Source organism: Setaria italica, chromosome IV (assembly GCF_000263155.2).
Source record: "Setaria italica strain Yugu1 chromosome IV, Setaria_italica_v2.0, whole genome shotgun sequence".
Lineage (NCBI taxonomy): Eukaryota > Viridiplantae > Streptophyta > Magnoliopsida > Poales > Poaceae > Setaria > Setaria italica.
This window is the reverse complement of record NC_028453.1, coordinates 24,560,780-24,579,646: the sequence shown is the minus strand read 5'-3', so window position 1 is coordinate 24,579,646 and position 18,867 is coordinate 24,560,780. Positions and strand designations below refer to the sequence as shown.

General features: G+C 43.3%; 2 protein-coding genes across 2 annotated transcripts; both read right to left on the bottom strand.

Moving 5' to 3' along the window:
• Positions 1-1,667: 1,667 nt before the first annotated feature.
• LOC101774726 lies at positions 1,668-4,549 on the bottom strand. The gene is made up of 4 exons (XM_004965410.3): positions 4,317-4,549; positions 3,179-3,254; positions 2,145-2,241; positions 1,668-1,996 (listed from the first exon to the last, which is right to left on the bottom strand). The coding sequence occupies exons 1-4, from the start codon at positions 4,443-4,445 to the stop codon at positions 1,909-1,911; spliced, it is 390 nt and encodes a 129-aa protein (XP_004965467.1). The 5' UTR covers positions 4,446-4,549; the 3' UTR covers positions 1,668-1,908.
• A 1,299-nt stretch (positions 4,550-5,848) lies between these two features.
• On the bottom strand, positions 5,849-11,976 carry LOC101774320 (basic salivary proline-rich protein 2). Its single transcript, XM_004965409.4, has 3 exons — positions 11,341-11,976; positions 7,693-7,978; positions 5,849-7,606 (listed from the first exon to the last, which is right to left on the bottom strand). The coding sequence occupies exons 1-3, from the start codon at positions 11,828-11,830 to the stop codon at positions 6,922-6,924; spliced, it is 1,461 nt and encodes a 486-aa protein (XP_004965466.1). The 5' UTR covers positions 11,831-11,976; the 3' UTR covers positions 5,849-6,921.
• Positions 11,977-18,867: the final 6,891 nt, after the last annotated feature.

Sequence of the window (18,867 nt, the reverse complement as noted above, 5' to 3'; positions counted from 1 at the left end):
GGAGCAGCTCCTCCGTGCACTGGTTGGAGAGAGAAGAATGTAGGAAACTACATTACAGAGTCTTAATCTAAACAGGATCTTAGGCATCTAAGAACATGAACACCAATTAGAGTAGGGATGAGACAGGTGTACAAGCTTGACGTAGATCACGCTTGCCTTCGAGCCTCCACCTCGTCTGTCCAGCGACGACGATGGTGGTGTGGCGATAGCCTTCGGACGATTCCAGCGCTGCCACGATCGGGTTGGCATGTAGGGGGATTCTCTGGAGGTTTTGGTGCGTTAGCAGTCAACCCAAAACCCGCCGGCTCCCCCACTTCATATAGCGCAGGGTCGCTCGGGGCCACAACCATAGTTCGGTTGCGCCTCCGATCGAGGCGCGAGGTGGACGTTCGCGAGGGAAATGTAGTCGGGCGTCACCTTATCCCTCCTATTTTTCCTCTCTGTTAGTTTCCCTTTTGACCACCTTCAAAATATTTCCAACAAAGAAAGGTTGAGAGCCAAACGGCAGAAGGAAGAGAAATCGTGAAGAAACGGCAGTATGGATGGAGGAAAATGTGACGGAGTGGTAAAATTTAAACGGCGACATCTTTCGATGGTATTAAGATGTACCGGAACGATTCGATGATAAATTTATAAAACATGAATTTTTCGGTGTGACAAACCCAATTTTTCCTACAATTAAAGATCCTGGTGTTCTTCTCCCATCAAGGTGTTCTTCTCCCGTCAATTCTCGTGAAATCTTTGGTTCCTCTGAACCAAAGATGACCCCTTTATGCAAAGGTTAGTTTTTTTTTCCTCCTACGAGGCTACAAGTACATCATAGTGGTGAAGTACGGTCTCTACCCAAACTACAAATACTCCAGCTTGGAGTATATCATGGTCTCATTAGTACGACCGCACGGCTTGGAGTGCTGAGCTAACTTGTTGGATTAGTGGAGTGTTGGAAGTTTGGTACCATTTATCTTCATCTGGCAACAAAACAATCTGAGTAATCAAATATGCTAATTTCTTTGTTTGCTCGTTTCTTTGCCTTAGGACCTAACTCGTCATCTGAATTACACTTGAAAATTTTATAAGTACCTGCCTCAACCTCTTGGGCTGTGTTGAAATTTTCTACATGCTGTTTATACCCATCAATCAGCTAATACGTTGAGCCTATATATGTACTCGAGTATCTGCGAACCATGAATGTTCAAATCTGCAGGTTGGTTGGTTCTAATGGTGTTTCATTTATTTGGTTGAATGAAGTAACCGTATAAATCGCTTATACAGTTGTCCACTGTGTTACGGTTCGCTTATATATTCCTCATATACTTTAAGATTAAAATTAGAATGGTTGCATGGTACGGTATATTATACTTGTACCTATTTTTTTTACTAGAACTCACTCGCTTAAATAAAAAGTGTAATAAGTATGAGTAGAAAAAGTATTAAGTATGAGTAGAAAAAGTATGTTAAGTCAAAATTCTATTGATTTTCTAGCAAATGTATAGAGATCCGTTATAATAAAATATAGTAATAGAAATATAAAATACATGAGATTTAGAAAATACAACCACATTTCACTGTAGCAACGCACGGGCATCTTGCTAGTATTCCTAAAATGTGAAAATTCATCATGGTATGAAGATAGAACAATTAAAATAAATCAGAGACATATCCTTTTGATATGGGACATATACATATCTAAATAAATAGCACAATTGGAACATACTTTGTGGAGTTTGACATGGTGGATCCAAGCCTACATGTCAGTGTATACATTTTTTCCATGAAAAGTAGCAAATACAATTATTAAACTTCTCGTGAGGTACAAAATGACCCCACAGGTTCCAAAATAACGCAAATAAAAAATTAGATATATTTTTCCAAATACAATTTAAAGAGAAAGAACAAAAACCGACGACCCTAGTCTGAAGTTTCATCAAAGGTACTCAGAAAGCCACCCAAGAAACCAGCACCGTTGCAGCTCCCACATAGAATTTCACGCTTTCCTCTGCAAGATAAAGATTTTGTACAACCAGCTGGGTCAAACAAGCTGTTGAATCTCAAATGAATTGGCGGATTTTTTTTTTTGACATTTCTAACAAAGTAGATGTATATCTAGTGACCGTTCTTAGTGAGGCAACTACTTTTTGTTATACCTGCAAAGCCAGCACAAAGCTCCAGCTTTAAATCGGCCATTAAAATGGTCAACGGAATTCACCCCACGTCCCTCACATTGGGTGCACACGATTGCACCTGTAAATTTGCAATCAAACAGTTGCAAATAAAAACATAATACAAAGCTGGAAAGAACTATTAGAAGTGGATGCATAGTGTCCACATTAAAAGGATGTCTTAACCCACTACAAACCATGGTAATTCAAAAATGAACAAACAGTGCTCCAAAAAATTAGTGTTTACAAACTTATGGGTCAAGAACAAGAGCCTTCGATCTGATCCACCTCTGAAGAATTGGATGTACCAATAACTTTGGATTCTTAATTGTTTATTTTCAAGCTTGCAAAATGAAGTTGCTTCAGAGGATTTTCAAACAGCTAAGATATTATGCAAGATGAATTTGTTCACTTTGGTATTGTGGCAGAGGTATTATTTATTTTGACTGTTGACTCTCTCATATACTTGGGCAATACCATATAATTCTGCCATGTACAGGAACGGTAAGCAGTATCACATATATGAATTAGGAAGGAAAAAAAGGTACACAGTTAGACTGCTCAGGTGTAATGTAGCGACTATGATTAGTATGTGATTGAGTTTAGAGCACATTTATGCGAACAAATATTCACATATTCAAGATGGTGAAATAATGAAAAAAAATTACACCATTTGAGGTGTGTAAGTGTTCAATGTTTTGTGACAACACCAGTAAAAAAACACATAATCACCATTTGATTAACACCAGACAGAATCTTACTGCCCTGGGAACCCAATGCTCGAAAGAGTCCAAACCCAATGAGGAAAGCATCAGCGGAGTTTGTAGCTAGTTTCTATCCAGATTTACTTCCTTTACATTGAATTATTCAAGTAAGGAGCTCCAAATTATTGAAGTAAGGAGATGTATGACCTTTAGGTATTGCATACTGTATCCCTATATAACTCGACAGCATTTAACTGCAGTTGGGAAAAAAGGAGAATCTTTCTTTAGTAAAATCCAGAAAAAAAACTTGCTCACCATTTCCTTCACAGTCCTTGCAAAGGATGCTGCGTACCTTCTGAGGCTTTTTAGCAGACTGGTCATTTTCTGTGGCCTGTTTAATGAAAAGTTTGAAAATTGAGGTAAAAAACAAGTAAAGGAGGATAAAGTACTATCTATTTAAAAAAAAAACTCACTACCCCAAACAGGTCTCTACTTGTTTTTCTTGAACATGTCATTGCATTAAAAAGAAGAATAACTAGTTTGTTTACAACACACACCGCACATAGCGCCACAGAAACAGTTATCGACTTCTCATTAAACATTACCTATCAATTTGGCTGAACATACAGGGATTGTACGTTTCCTAGATTGATTATATAGCCAGTACAATTAAACTTAAGAAACTTATACATCTCGAAGGGATTATCTCTTATCACATATTAACCCAAACTACTAATTGTTTGAAATTTTAACCACAATGGGCTTTCAGGATCCAGTACCTCTCTAGTCAGAAAAGGTGATGTTTTGGACACCAGTAACCTCCAAATCGCAGCTTAAACAATTATTTTTAATGTACTTTATTTATAAATCTCATTTAAATTATAATCTTACTAGCATCTAAACCCTGAAAGACAATATTTTTCAAAAGAACAAATTATATTGTGCACACCTCATGAAGCCACATTTTCTTTTACTAGAGATGATTGTAGTTTTACTGTTCCGGGATTTTAGCATCTTAGCACCATAAATGTAGCAATTAGTCGTGCTATTATACTTCACAACATAAGGGCACCTGCATATTAGTTTGATAACCATATAGAGGTTTGTGAGCCCAAGTCCAACCAATATCAAGTGAAGAACCACCTAATTCAGTGTCTCGTACTCGAGCACAGCATATCTGGAAACAAAACTAACGAAAACAGAAAGGTGCCCCCAATTCTCGCTGTACTCATGTAGTCTTATGCTATAACTATGACGGAATAAGCAAACAACTCAGGAGCACATGCCGCCAAAAGGGGGGGAAACAGAAGAATTTCTCGTTCCAGTTCTCTCTTCCATCACAATTTCTAGAAATAGTAGCATCCGTAACCCAGAACGCCAAGAGCAGAAGTAGAAGCAAACAATGAATATATCTTGCCGCATATCGGGAAGCGGGAAAGATAAGGTTACTTACCTTGGTCTTGACGGACAGGGACTTGCAACGGCGGGAGACGGGCCGGAGCGAGATAAGCGCAGGAGGGGATGCTTTGAGGAGGGCTGGAGGGGAGGGAGCAATGGCCGTGAGGCTCGCCGTGGCAGCCATCGGGGTGCAGCGGCGTACGAGGAGGAAGCAGGAGAGGGAGAGAAGAGACGGACGGCCAGCGAGAGCTGGGAGCAGGGCAATCCGGCCACAGCGATAAGGAGGCGGCAGAAGCCAGAACGTGGAACAAACAGGTATGTTTGCAAATAGACACCTGACAAAATAGTGATTTGCAACGCTGTAGTTGCTTGCAACAATCTGCCGACATCTCCTTCTCCTTCTCTACGTGTTTTTCATGGAAAAATGTATTTTTCATCACAAGTATCGCAAAAGTGTGATATCAATCCTCGTGGATTTGGTGTAAATTAACTCCTTAACTAACTAAATTGTTGCATTTATCATCCCCACTTTAGTTTAACAATGGTTTAGTGCTATATAACATCAGGTAGGCCATGTAATCATCTTACCAATCATTGCTTAGCCACGTCTAATATTGAGTCAATCACTATAATAGTGTAATGTGAATCGATTCCATTAATTTTTCACATAAATTTTTATGGGATAGGAAATTTATTAGAGGATTTACTAATTTGTTGTGGGCTTTATATCTTCGACTCAGCATATTACATCGCTAAGTAGGGATTAGTCACATGATTACATAGCATAGATAGCCATTAGATGGCACTAAACCATTGTTAAATCAAGTTGGGATCATAAATGCACCATTTTAGTTATTTAAGGGGTTGTTTTGCACCAAATGAATGTCACACTTTTGCAATACCGGGAGATGAAAAATACACTTTTTTTGAGTTGCTACTCTTTGCGTCTTTGAGTTCTTAGATGGTCAGACGGCCTAATCTTGTTCATAAGCGAGTATATTCTAATTATTGATATTTAAACCTTAAGTAACATAGTTAAGAAGTTTAGAGACTTAGGTCCTATTTGGGAAGGGGGTGTTAAAAGTTTAACACCCCACTTTTAACACTTTTTAACACTTTCCTATCCAAAACACTTGTGTTAAAAGTGGGGTGTTAAAGTTTAACACCCCATTTTTCATAAACACATGGAGGAGGTGTTAAAACTTGCTAAAGGTGTTAAAAGTGGTCCCCTCTCCACTTTTTCCCAGGTTACCCCTTCTCTCTCCTCCCTCTCTCTCCGCTGGCCATAAATGAGGGGGGGGCAATGGAGTCATTTCCCACCAAAGGTGTTAAAGTTTAACACATCATCCAAACACCCCAATGTGTTAAACTTTAGCACTCTATTTGAGAGTGTTAATTATTAAATTTTAACGCAGGGTATCCAAACAAACCCTTAGTTCTGCAAATTAATAGTTAAGGAATCTATGTGACACGCTCGTGCAACTTTGAGGACCACGGGTAAATTTTACTCTATCAATAAGACTTATAAAAAAAATCGACCATTTTTTACGAATACTGACAATATAAGATTGATATTACCATTCACCATAAAAAGTACATTAATAATTATTAATGGATAGATATAGTTGATCGAAGCTTCACTTAGTAGACCACGTTGGTGCCATTAATGATATATATACATTGAATTAGAGAGTAGTTCTTATCGGAATAGCTAAAAAAGAAAAAAAAGAAATTCGGATCAAGAAAACCTTTGCACACTGGCATTTACCATGGCTAATTCTGAATTGCAGCCTGCAGGCCTCTCTCAAACTTAGAGTGAAAAGGTTGGCAACTGCCGGTGAACCCTACTCCGTGACAAGACACAGCAAAGAGCTCGAATGAACATCGACGTCACGAGGATCCCATGACGATCCTAAACAGAAAGCACATTCGCTTTGCCATGGCATCAATGTATACTAGAAGGGCACATCTTCAGTGGGGTACACTCAGGAACAGTTTCACTATCCGTGGTGGCCACGAACCAAGATCATGTGGAAGTGGAACACAGCACTGCGAACTATCAGTCCAGACTCCAGAGCTGAGATTGCTTCATAGTCCAAAAAGTGATGACGGCTTCACATAAACATCACAGCCACTACCAGAAGGAATCTTCAGTGATCCTCGCATTTTCACTCGTTAAACCAAACAAATTCATGTGCTTCTGCACATCTGCCCATGCACTGAAATAATGCTGTCCACTCGAGTAAACTGACCAAGCTAGCAACATGTAGACTACCAAGTTGCATTGTGCTCAATTGCTCATCAACCTTAGATGCTTCCAAGGGATGTGCCGACCCAGCAAAGGAGAAACATATAATCAATTGCCACGACCAAACAGCCCAAGTAGCTCACATGATCATCCAAGAGACGGTTAAAGAATAGTGAGTTTGTTCATTTCTGAACTCACCTTTAATTGTCGACCTCTGAAACATCATGCACCTAGTGACAGAAGTCAATTATAACCTCACAGCATCGAGCAACACAGTTACCACGGTTCAGAACACAGTATGGAATCTTTAATATTACAGGCTGCAGATATCGTCAACCTCCACCTTGACTAGGTTTCCTTTCGGGACCAACTAAACGAAAATGCAATTGCTCAACTGCTTTGAAATGATGATCTAGTAGTTATCTTCGTTCCTACCACGTGGAGCAGGGCGTCGGTCACCTCTACCCTCGCCGGGGTATGGGCCACCTCCTGGTCTATAACCATGCCCGCGCCCATGGCCAGCCTCCATACTGTTGGGTCTCCCTCGGCTTGCATATGGATCAGCAGCATAGTTGTCTGGTCGACCCCTGCCGGTGAAGGAACTCTTCATCAGTCTGTTCCGTGGAGGAGAGCGGCTTCTGTCACGCAGATCATTGCCCCAGTTAGCCCGAGGAGACCCTGAGCGACGCCGACTCCTGTCAATATAACCATCATGTGGGCGCTCCCTCCGACCATAGTCATCAGTGGCAGACCACTCAAACTTTGCACGGTCCCTCAAGTCGCGCTCGCCACGGAAGCCCATTCTTTCCTTAGGTGATGCATCTGTAAACCGTACTGGTCGTTCTGGAGGGGATCGAGCTGCATATCCCCTAGATTCACCTGCACCCCAGCCATGAGGTGGTGATCTGTACCTGGCCATCTCTCTTGGGGGGGCTCGATCACCAGGTGGACCAACCATCCTTGGAGGCCCTCGGGGAGGAGGGCTGGGGTAACCCCTTGGAGGGCTACGCCTAGGTTCATATGCTTCACGTGCTGAATAGCGGAACTTGTTGCAGTTGTTACAGTGAGTGCGCCGAGCAAAATTGAGATTTCCACAACTGACATGAAAAACAGGAAGAAAAATTAGAAATCAAGATAAAGTAACTAAGAAAGCACATACTATCATGGTGACAGGTCAACTTACTTTGGATTCTGGCATATCCAATCACCTTCTCTTGGCGACAAATTTGGATCATTCCTGTGAACATATTCTCCATCAATATTAATGAAATCTTTTCCAGGAGGAGCACCATAGCCTCTCCCGTAAGATCTGCCTCCTCTTCCGTATGGTGGAGAACCCTCTCGGAACCTCACACCTCCTCTACCACCCCCTTGATAACCATGGGTGTAACGTGGACCTGCATCATCAAATTTGCTGCCTTCTGGTCTGCGTGGGCGCGGTGGCGAAGGGCCTCCATGCATTCCATATCCTGAAAAGGAAGTATCAAAAAATACAATAAGCACTAAAGGAAAACGTCAATTAACATTCAGCAAGGAATGCTTACACTAGCCACATGGAACTGAAATAGGCAACCACTTCATGAGAACTACTTTCAAAAAAAGCGACTCTCCAAATGTCGAAAGAAGTCGTAACAAAGACCCACATTTCTGAGAAGGAAAATACCATTGCAACTGCAGCCCAACTGAAAACGAAACTACCAGCCTTCCGGTGGTTCACAATGTAGTTAGTAGCTACATGTCCAAAGAGTGGTGTTGTCTGTTGCTAAGAAAATCTTAGTTCCTCTAGCCAATAGGATCCCATAATTCCATGCAAGCAGCTCTCAAACATCTGTCAGGGCAATAACTATGTGATGCGTAGACCGCTGCAGCAGTTTGTTGATGCTATCTCAAATATTAGAATCAAGCATGTCGGTCCAGTGACCAAATGCTTCGCACTCCACATGATTGCACAAGATTATGCAATTGTCACACATCACAAAACTGTCCATTGATCTATAGAAGAGCTCCAACTTTCAACAGGGAAGAGATCAACCACCAGACATCCTATGTCCCTGTGAATGCTACCAACTCATGTTCCTTAACAGTCACCTTGTTGGTTTCTGTTTCTCAACCATAAAAGGAACTTCACCTTATAAGCATGCAGCGTCTAGGGCAAAAGTGATCTTTGGAATGTCCCACATTGCAACCTGAGACAGCTGCAATATCAATGCTATATGAACATCCCTTGAGGCTTCAGTCATGAAGATGTGAGCATGCCCAGCAATTCACTTACAAAAAAGTATCTGCAGCAGCCAGTTACTTCCTTATCTCAACATCATTGTCCCAACCTCTTAAGGCTCTAACTTGTTCAAAAAATTGGCAAGCAAAGTGGCATAATCCTATGTCTAAAATGTACCCAATGACTTGGCTCATTGTGTGGGGAACACAAAATACCAAAAACTCAAAGGGTGTGTTGGTCAGATTTGGATTCATGTTATAAGTCTATATCCAAGTTCCAGATTAACGTCATCAAACTCAGGCTTCTAGTTTTCGATGACCCCCTAAATAAGCAATTGAACTGTGGCTTCCTGAATTTCTCAGCCCTGATCCCAAAAGCTTAAAGGTTCAAATATTGATGATGGTAAGAACCAACATGTTCTTGAAGTTTCTAGGTATCCTCAAAGCTAATTCCAAACGTCATAGTTCTTAGGCAATACCTAAGCACTAGCATACCCAAGCTGTGTTACTACAACAGTCCATCTCATCCCTTCATTCCTTGGTTATCTCAACCCTTCAAACCTTTTTCAGAGTTCACCATACTGCAAATGCAAATGTAACTGCCTTTTCACAATATTTGTGTCAGCAAGGCAGAATACTTCCACATTACTATGCTGTCAAATAAAACAAACCATCAGGCGGGACAATACCAAAGCATCAACAATAATGTCCCATCTTGAAAAGGAATGGCATCCAGTACAGTCAAGTTGGAAACTATTCCAGTAGAACAGCAAACTCCATACTTCATTTGATATTTACTGGAGCTTGCAGTGCTTGGTCATTACACTGGACATCCAAGCCAGCAAAGTATTAGAAGATATTTAGAATTTCTCAAGCATATGAGGTGGTTTCAGACACGCTGTGTGCAACATTTACCTATATTATGGTTATTTAATAACGAGGCATTATTGTCTTATATGAAATAACTATTTGGCAGTTATAGCTGACAAGATACTGCTCGAAATCAAAAGGAATACTGTAAAACATGATGAAATAAATGATACCACAAGGCATTTCACTTGGTGAATGAAGGAATTCAATAAAATAAGAATGAATTGAACTAGTAATTAGTACAATTTTTGAACTGCCTGTTAAATGATCATAATGATAACACAATACTAAAAAACTATTAGTAAGGTCTTAACTGTACTCCATTACAGTTCCTCAACTGCTAGATCTTGCATACTAGAATTTGAAGATAATGAGCAATTTGTTTAGTCAACTGTTTGAAAAACCATTTCCAAACTGATGGAATCAAACAGAAGAGAAAAGAAGGTAAAACAAGGGTTCAGTGCTTGAGCAATGGCATTGCACAACACATCAGCACCTATATAAAGAGGAATCAGAGATAATACAAGGATAACGTCATGCAGCGATGGTTGAAACAAGCTTGACATCATTCATACAAAAATGAAAACCCAGCTATCATGGTAACTATCTTCTATGGCTTTCTTGCAAATGAGACATGCAATAATCCAAAAGAAAGAAAAGGGGAAAACATTAAAAGGCATGTTAATTTCTTATTAACTCTAGAAAGCAATGCAAACCATAGAAGGTATCATACAGGCGAGAAGTTTTAGAACGATAAAAAGTTACTCAGGTACTCAGATAGCACTTGCTATGCTTCAAGCATGAGGTGTGACAGGACAGCTTGCAATAACAACTTTTAAATGAATAAATTGCTTAGTGAAACTATTATAATCTATGTTCTCTTTTGCTTAAGGTCCTATAATGCGTGCGACCAATCATTCCAAGCTTTCAAATACTAATAATGCACACAAAAGTATTTAGATTTGTCACATATAAGATCATATTAGTAATTCTACAGACAGAGAACTTTCATGTCACAAGATTTCCAATAAGTTCAACTCATGAAGAGAAGTAAATAGCAAGTCTTGTGCATTGCAAACTTTGCAAACAAAATTTCTAATATGTTCCAACACAAGAACAGAGAAGTAATAGCAAGTCTTGTGTAGTGTAAACTTTTCAATCAAAATTTCCACTATGTTCAACACATGAACAAGAAAAGAGCAAGTGTGGTGTATTGTAAATTTTGCAATCAAATGACAGTACAAGTACCAGAACTAAAATCATCTCTGAAAAAAAACATATATTTGAGCAAATTATGTAACTTTAAACCTCTACATCATTGCACAAGTTTCATTCGATCAAATCTGAACATCCCTTAAACAAATTCCGAACGAAAGGTGCTACTGAAACAGACAAGCCTCCTCTTTATAGCCTAACAATTCCTCCACACATATCACCATACAACTAATTCTAATCACATAACTTGTGACCCCTGTCGCGATAAGGAATACAACAGCACATTACGTGTCATGAAGAAGAACCCTGCCCCTTCAAGATAATCACCAGCACCGCACAAAATAATATAATAAATAATAAAGTAAAGGAAACATGGCGTGCGAATCCAGCAACACAGTACAAAGGAAATCCTTACAATCCCACGCACGATCCAAAGAAAATATAGATCGACTAAATAGGTTTGCACTTAGCAGGATTTATAAAGAGAACATTACAAGAAAATAGGAAGACACGAGGGTTTCCAACAGACCTTGCTGCTCGTCGTGGAAGCGTGGTTGCCGTAGAGGCTGGAACCGGGGCGGTGGGCTGAAGCGGCGGCGCTGGAGCGGGGGGCTCCCAGGACGCCGCCTCTCCGGCGGCGGTGACCGGCGCCTCTCCCAGCCTCGGGGGCGCGGCGGCGACAACTCCCGCCGGTGCCGCGGGGGCGAAGCCCCGCGGCCGCGGTGGCCGCCGCCGCCAACGGGCGAGGGCGAACGAGCAGTGCGGGCGGCGGGAGAGGGCGGGGACGACCCGCCGCCGTTCACCTGCGGCGGCGGCGGCGGCGGCTTGACAACGAGGCTGCTGAGCGGGGCCCGCGCGGGCTGCGGCAGAGCGGGTACGGGGTCGGGGGCGGGTGAGGGCGAGGGCGCGGGGGCCGGGTCGACCTCGGGCTCCGGCGTACTCCGCGGCGGCGTGATGTCCTCGTACTCGTCCTCGTCGTCTTCGTCGTCGACGTCGTCTCCCCTGCCGCGCGGCCTCATCTCGGTGCGGGTGGTGGTGGTGGTGGTGCGGCGGCGGCGGCGGCGCTGCGTCTCTAGGGTTTGGGTGTTGGGGGATGGCGAGACGGGGGAGACGGTGTGGGAGGATTGCGCGTTGCAGCGACCAAACCACGTCGAACCAAGCCAAGTCAAGCCTCGGTTGAGGAGGTTATCCAATGTGGTTCAGAAGGCCGGATGGAACCCGTCCTACGGTCTCTACCCCAGGAAAATATTTTTTTATTTTTTTATTTTCTAATTTTGTAGAAATAAATGTTCATGAAAAATATTTGCAAATCTATGCAAATGCGACCACTTAAAACGGCTATGGCCAATGAATAAGTATGGAAACCGCCATTTGAAATGGTATCTACGCCATTTAAACTGATAGTAGAGTCAAACAAATCAAATGAGCTAGAATTTTGCCACATGACCACCTCAATCTACCTGGATGCCAACTCAGCTTCTACATTATATGAATTGGCATGTCGGTATTTAGATCCGGCAATCTACCGAAGGGGGTGCCCGAGGTAGTGTTTTGCTTGGTGGGGCTCGTCGAGATAAGGAACTCGAAGGTAAACACAGACATACGATTTAGACAGGTCCGAACCGCTAAATAGCACAATACCCTACGTCCTGTGTGTTGGTTGGATTGAATTTCTTTAGAGGGATCCCTACCTCACCTTATATTATCGGAGGCAGGGTTACAGGTCGGTTGGTTACAAGAATACTAGTAAGATACGACTAAAGGAGCTCTATTCTTGTTACAACGAGAACTTTCATAATCCTCAACTAATTCCTATCTTTCCATGTAGACTACACCGTTCTGCGTCATGGTCTCCATGTCAAAGGCGTCTCAGTGTCCAGCCCCGTATTAGATGTATTATGATAAGCCCCCGAGTATTTTTTTAGTCAAATGTAGCAGTTCTAAGTACTTTGGTAGACTTCACTAACTAGTTTTGGTGCTCTTTAAATATTTTATCTGGTTGAATCTTCAAAGGTACTCGAAAATTACCATGCGGCTAGAATGTGCTCAAGCCTCATTTAACTCAGTCTCCTATCCTTCAATCTTAAATTTTATATGGAAGTGCGATGAAAGTCACACTCCATATGGAGTAGCCCCCGATCCTTAGGTTGAATTGAAGAATCAGACTAAGGATCAATCTATAATTTGCATCACTTTCCCCTTAAAACCCGAAAAAACTTTTTGTTGATGGACACGTGGCACACAGCCCCAAACCTTTAGCCGACTAGCTTGGTGGGTATGAAGGTCAACCTTTGGTTCAACGTGACCATTTCAGAGATCTTACCTCCTCCCGAAAATAAAGGTAGCTGCCAATCAGATTTCCTGATTTTGGGGAATCATGTGATTCGAAATCCCTTCATTCGTGCAGTTTTTACCGTGCCACTGTTATAAATAACGGAGGAAGTTAGCCCTTCCATTTTACCCTTGCCATCTGTCTTTTCAACTCCCATACTGTAGCCCTAGCGCCGCCGCTGCCCAATCTCCGAGCGCTAGGGCCCCCCACCACCACTCAGCCCCCAAGCGTATGCGATAGAAGAAGCTCATGACATCAAGGATGGTGAGGAAGGCTGTTGCTGTCAAGCCTGCCGAGGGGGAAAAGAAGAAGAAAGGATCTAGCAAGGAAAAAGAGCTTCGGTTGCCAGCGCCCAAGTACGGGAAAACCGACCAAACCGCACCGCCAACTCCCGCTTGCGCTTGGAAACGGTCATCCTTGAAAGAAGAGGAGATCAAGACGTTTGTGACCGCCAAACTGCTCCAAAATCAAGATTTCATCAATTGGAGATCTACCTACGGCAATCCGTGGCCATTGGAAGAACACCCCAATGAAACGGTAATTTTTTTCACACTTCATCTACCGCGGTCTTGCATTGCCAACATCTGACTTTTTCCAGGGTCTTCTGGATTATTATAAGTTGGAGTTGGTTCATCTGAACTCCAATGGAATTCTCCAGACTGCCATTTTTGTTCACTTCTGTGAAGCTTTTCTGGGAATCAGGCCTCACTTCCAGTTATTCCGGAAATTTTTCCGTGTAAAGCCGCAACCAATGAGGGAACACACTCTAGTAGTCGGAGGCACTAGTATCCAGATGCGAGAGAAACTCAGCAGCTTATATCTAGATTATGAGTTGATAGACTCTAATGATGGGTGGAAGGAAAAATGGTGTTACATTGGCAATCATGATCCGAAACTACCCAAGCTGACAGGACATCACCCTTCCAGGAACAATCGGTGGCTTGATGAGCCAACACATGGGAATTGCGTCCAACTACCCGATCTCATTGATAGAATAGCCAAGCTAAAGCAAGAAGGGATCACTAGAGTTGGAGTAGCCTTCAGCTTTACGAAGCGACGAATCCAGCCCTTGCAGCAGCGATGCCACTAGGGCTATGAGTATACTGGTGTTAATGATCCATCCAGACTTTCTCCTAATGAGCTCAACACAAATGAAATTATGGTGAGGCTGAAATGGATGTTTAAACATGTAACTAAGATCCCCATAATTGTGTGTGAATTCAGCACCTCGCACCCACCAAAGCCTGTAAGTACCCGTAGTCATAGCCCCCGAGTACCTTATTTGAAGTTTTTGCTCTCCGCTAACTTGTCTTTGTGTGCAGGAAGATGTCGGCTTGTACTTCTCTGCTCCTCCTCCTCCTGGATTAGACGTTACTTGCGTAGCTGCTCCTCACGAGTATACGAGGGAGAGCGCAAGGAGTGTTGAAGAGAAAGAGGGAGTACTCGAGGCCTCCAACAACACTAGTTCTGATGTCGCGGAGGACTTTGAAGTCAAGGCCCGGCCATCTGCTAAGGCCGGGTCATCCTCTGGATCGAGGAAGTGCTCAGCTAATGATGAGCTTGAAGCTGCAATTCCTCCACCACCAAAGAACAAGCGATCCGTTATTGCAAAACGGGTCGTGAAGAAGTCTGTCACCGCAGAAGATATGCCTCCCGCGGTAATTACTTATGAGGAAGGACAAGATCATGAGAATTGTGTACTCCTAATAGGCGATTCCAATATCACCACCGTGTCTACTCAAGATGACATTGGTGGTTTGCAGGTACTCGAAGAGGCGACCGAAGTGGAGAAGGCGGCTGTTGTAGCTGCTCAAAACAAATCGTCAATCGGAATTGAGGATGATCCAGAGCCTTAAGATGTCACTCAGGGTGATCCTCAGGTGATGAACCCCACTGGCGCAGATACCACTCAAGCAGCAGAGGCAGAGCTCAAAGCTGGTCAAGATCCTATTGTGGATGTGCAAGCCGCGCTGAAAGCACCGTCTGCAGCTATCAAGCCGTTGTGGTTGTTTGGAGAACCCACGCTAAAGCTGAGAAGATCATCAAAGTAATCTATATGTTCTTTTTTGAGTACTAATTGTAGTTCATAATCAACTTGTTGTGTCGCTAAAGTTTTATCTTATGCAGGAAATCCTCTGATATGGACCTTGGAGGTCCTAACTTGAGACCCTTGACCGATGGCAGTAGCCTCTCAGTCCAGGACGTTGCCCCGGCCCAAGCAAGTTTACAGCTAGAGAAACACCCCGCGACGACAAGTAGTCCAGGTACCGAGATGTCATATCATCTTTGACTGACATTGTAGTGCCAACCCCTGAGCAACAAGTACCCGAAGAGGCGATGGCTGCTTCTGTTGCGGTGACCAATGTTAATATATCGACCTCCGAGCATCAAGTACCCAAGGAGGTGGCAGCTGTTGTGGACGTGGCGACTGCTTGTGCAACCCTTGAGCAACCGATTGTTGGTGAAGCAATGACTACTTTTGGCGCTGTTGTTGGGATACGAGGTAGGCTACACTAGCGCAAAACAAAATTTCTACCGCGTAAAACCAGGAAGAATTGCCGTATAAGGATCACAGGATTACCACTCGACGCACTACTGGTGCGGAAGATGTAGATTTGCGTCGATGCAGCGAAGACGATCAACGTAGTCGTACGTAGTCGATCAACGTAGTCGTACGTAGTCGATCACATCAACGTCCATCAGCTCCTCAGCAGCTCGTCCACGTGCAGCAAGATCGCCCTCGTGCCGCGGCTCGTCGTCGGCTCGTCGGCGGCTCGTCGTGGCTCGTCGGCGGCTTGTCGTGGCTCGTCGGTGGCTCGTCCAAGTGCTGCAGGCACAACACCTCCAAGGTATCCACACGTGCAGGGAGGAAGCGTCGCAAGCCAGACTGCTAGATCCGCGAGTTGCAACAGGCGAGGGCATGGGAGGCGCGGCAGATGTGTTTCGCCAAAAGGTGTCAACCCTAGGGCTCCCCCACCCTTCTATTTATAGAGGTTCCTAACGGGCCTCTGGGTCCGAGGCCCATTAGTACTTCTAAATCTAATCCAACTCAGATCACATCCGAATTGAGCTTCCAGCCCCTTAAGTGTGTGACCCTATGGGTTCGGATACGTATAGACATGGCCCGAGTACTCCTACTCGGCCCAATAGTCGGTAGCGGCCTCTAGCAAGACGTGCCAACTCCTATACGCACACGAAGATCATATCAGACGAACCATCACAACATAATATACATGCTATTCCCTTTGCCTCACGATATTTGGTCTAGCTTCAAGCCGACCACTCTTTCTCGATCCTGTGATTCAGAATCCCTTTGTAGGTTAACTCTTAACCGTACGTAGCATGGCCATGCATTTTCGGATCCGATCACTCGAGGGGCCCAGAGATATCACTCTCAATCAGAGAGGAGCAAATCCCATCTTGATTGACCATGTCTCATAGCATGCTTCTTGACAAACCTGAAAGCTACCTTTATAACTACCCTGTTACGGCGTAGCGTTTGATAACCCCTAAGTAGGTCGATCCACATCTTGAATACATGCGACAATCTCAGGTCTAAGGACAAAGCGTATATGTTGTTTAAAGAGAGAACTACTGCTCGTGTTGGGTCAGTCCTAGCACATGTCTCCATATGTGTCCACATTATTAGTTCAATATCTCCATGTCCATGACTTGTGAAACATAGTCATCAACTAATACATGTGCTAGTCTAATATTCATGTGTGTCCTCACATGAACTCCGACTAGGGACAACTTTAGAATAACCATACAAGTAAAGAGTTTCACATACAATTCACATAATTGCAAATCAATTCAAGTAGCCTTTAATGGATATTCAATGAACATAATATACAAATCATGGATACTAATACCCATAGCTCTTACATGCGCATCATGCTTAGCCTACAGGAGTGGTTTTGTCAACGGATCAGAAATGTTCAGATCCGTGTGTATTTTGCATATCTTGATCTCACCCCGGTTAACGAAGTCTCGAATGAGATGAAATCGCCGCATTACGTGTTTGTTCTTCTGGTGGTTCCTTGGCTCCTTTGCTTGCGCAATTGCCCCATTATTATCACAGTAGAGATTCAACGGGCTGGACGCATTCGGGAACACACCAAGCTCAATGAGGAAATTCCTTATCCAAACACCTTCCTTCGCGGCTTCCGAAGCCGCGATGTACTCGGCTTCTATCGTAGAATCGGCCACCGTCTCCTGTTTGGAACTCTTCCAACTAACAGCACCACCATTTAGCGTGAACACAAATCCTGATTGTGACTTTGAATCATCTCTGTCGGTTTGGAAACTAGCATCGGTGTAACTTGTTACAACGAGCTCTTCTTCACCTCCATAGACGAGGAACATATCTTTAGTCCTTCTCAAGTACTTAAGAATGTTTTTCACCGCTGTCTAGTGACTCTCACCTGGATCAGATTGGTGTCTGCTTGTGATACTTAGCGCATATGAAACATTTGGGCGAGTACTTATCATTGCATACATGATAGATCCAATAGCCGAGGCATATGGCACTCTACTCATGCGATCCCGCTCATCAGCAGTCGAAGGACACTGAGTCTTGCTGAGATGTATGCCATGTGACATAGGCAAGAACCCTTTCTTTGCCTCTTCCATGCTGAACCGCTAACACTTTATCAATGTAAGTATCTTGGCTTAAACCTATAAGCCTTCTCGATCTATCTCTATAGATCTTAATGCCCAGAATATATGCCGCTTCCCCTAAGTCCTTCATCGAAAAACTATTTTTCAGTGAAGTCTTTACGGACTCAAGCATAGGAATGTTATTTCCAATCAGTAATATGTCATCCACATATAATATTAGAAATACTCTATGGCTTTAACACCATCAGGCGGGTCAACCAAGTTCCAAACTTGATTGTCTCCCATGGACTATATTTCGGATTGCATGGCACTCTGCCATTTTTCGGAGTCTGGGTCCATCATTGCTTCTGCATATGTCGCAGGCTCATCATTGTCCAACAATAATATCTCCCGCATTTCGCGGAGCCTTGCCGACCTTCATGGTTGTGGTGGTGCTTCTCTTGCCATTGGTATCTCAACTTGTTCTGCTACGTTAGCATCACACATTGATTCTTGCCCGATCGGCTCATCTCGAACTTCTTCAAGATGCACTGTCTTTCCACTCTTTTCTCCTTTGAGAAACTTATTCTCTAGGAAAACCCCGTTCTGAGCGACAAACACTTTGCCTTCTGATCAGTTGTAGAAATAATATCCCAAAGTTTCCTTTGGATATCCCACGAAAATGCACTTATCCGACTTGGGTGTGATCTTGTCCGACTGAAGTCGCTTGACAAACACTTCACATCCCCAAATCTTTAGAAAAGACAAACTAGGAACCTTTCCAGTCCATATCTCATATGGTGTCTTAACTACGGATTTAGATGGTACCCTAGTAAGTGTGAAAGCTACTGTTTCTAGAGCATATCCCCAAAATGACAATGGTAGGTCCGACTGGCTCATCATTGATCGAACCATGTCTAACAAAGTTCGATTACGTCGCTCGGACACACCGTTTCTCTGAGGTGTTCCAGGCGGCGTAAGTTGTGGAACAATTCTGCAACTCTTTAGATGATTGCTAAACTCGTGGCTCAAATACTCACCTCCACGATCAGATCGTAAGGCCTTGATTTTCTTGTCACGCTGATTTTCAACTTCATTCTGAAATTCCTTGAACTTTTCAAAGGT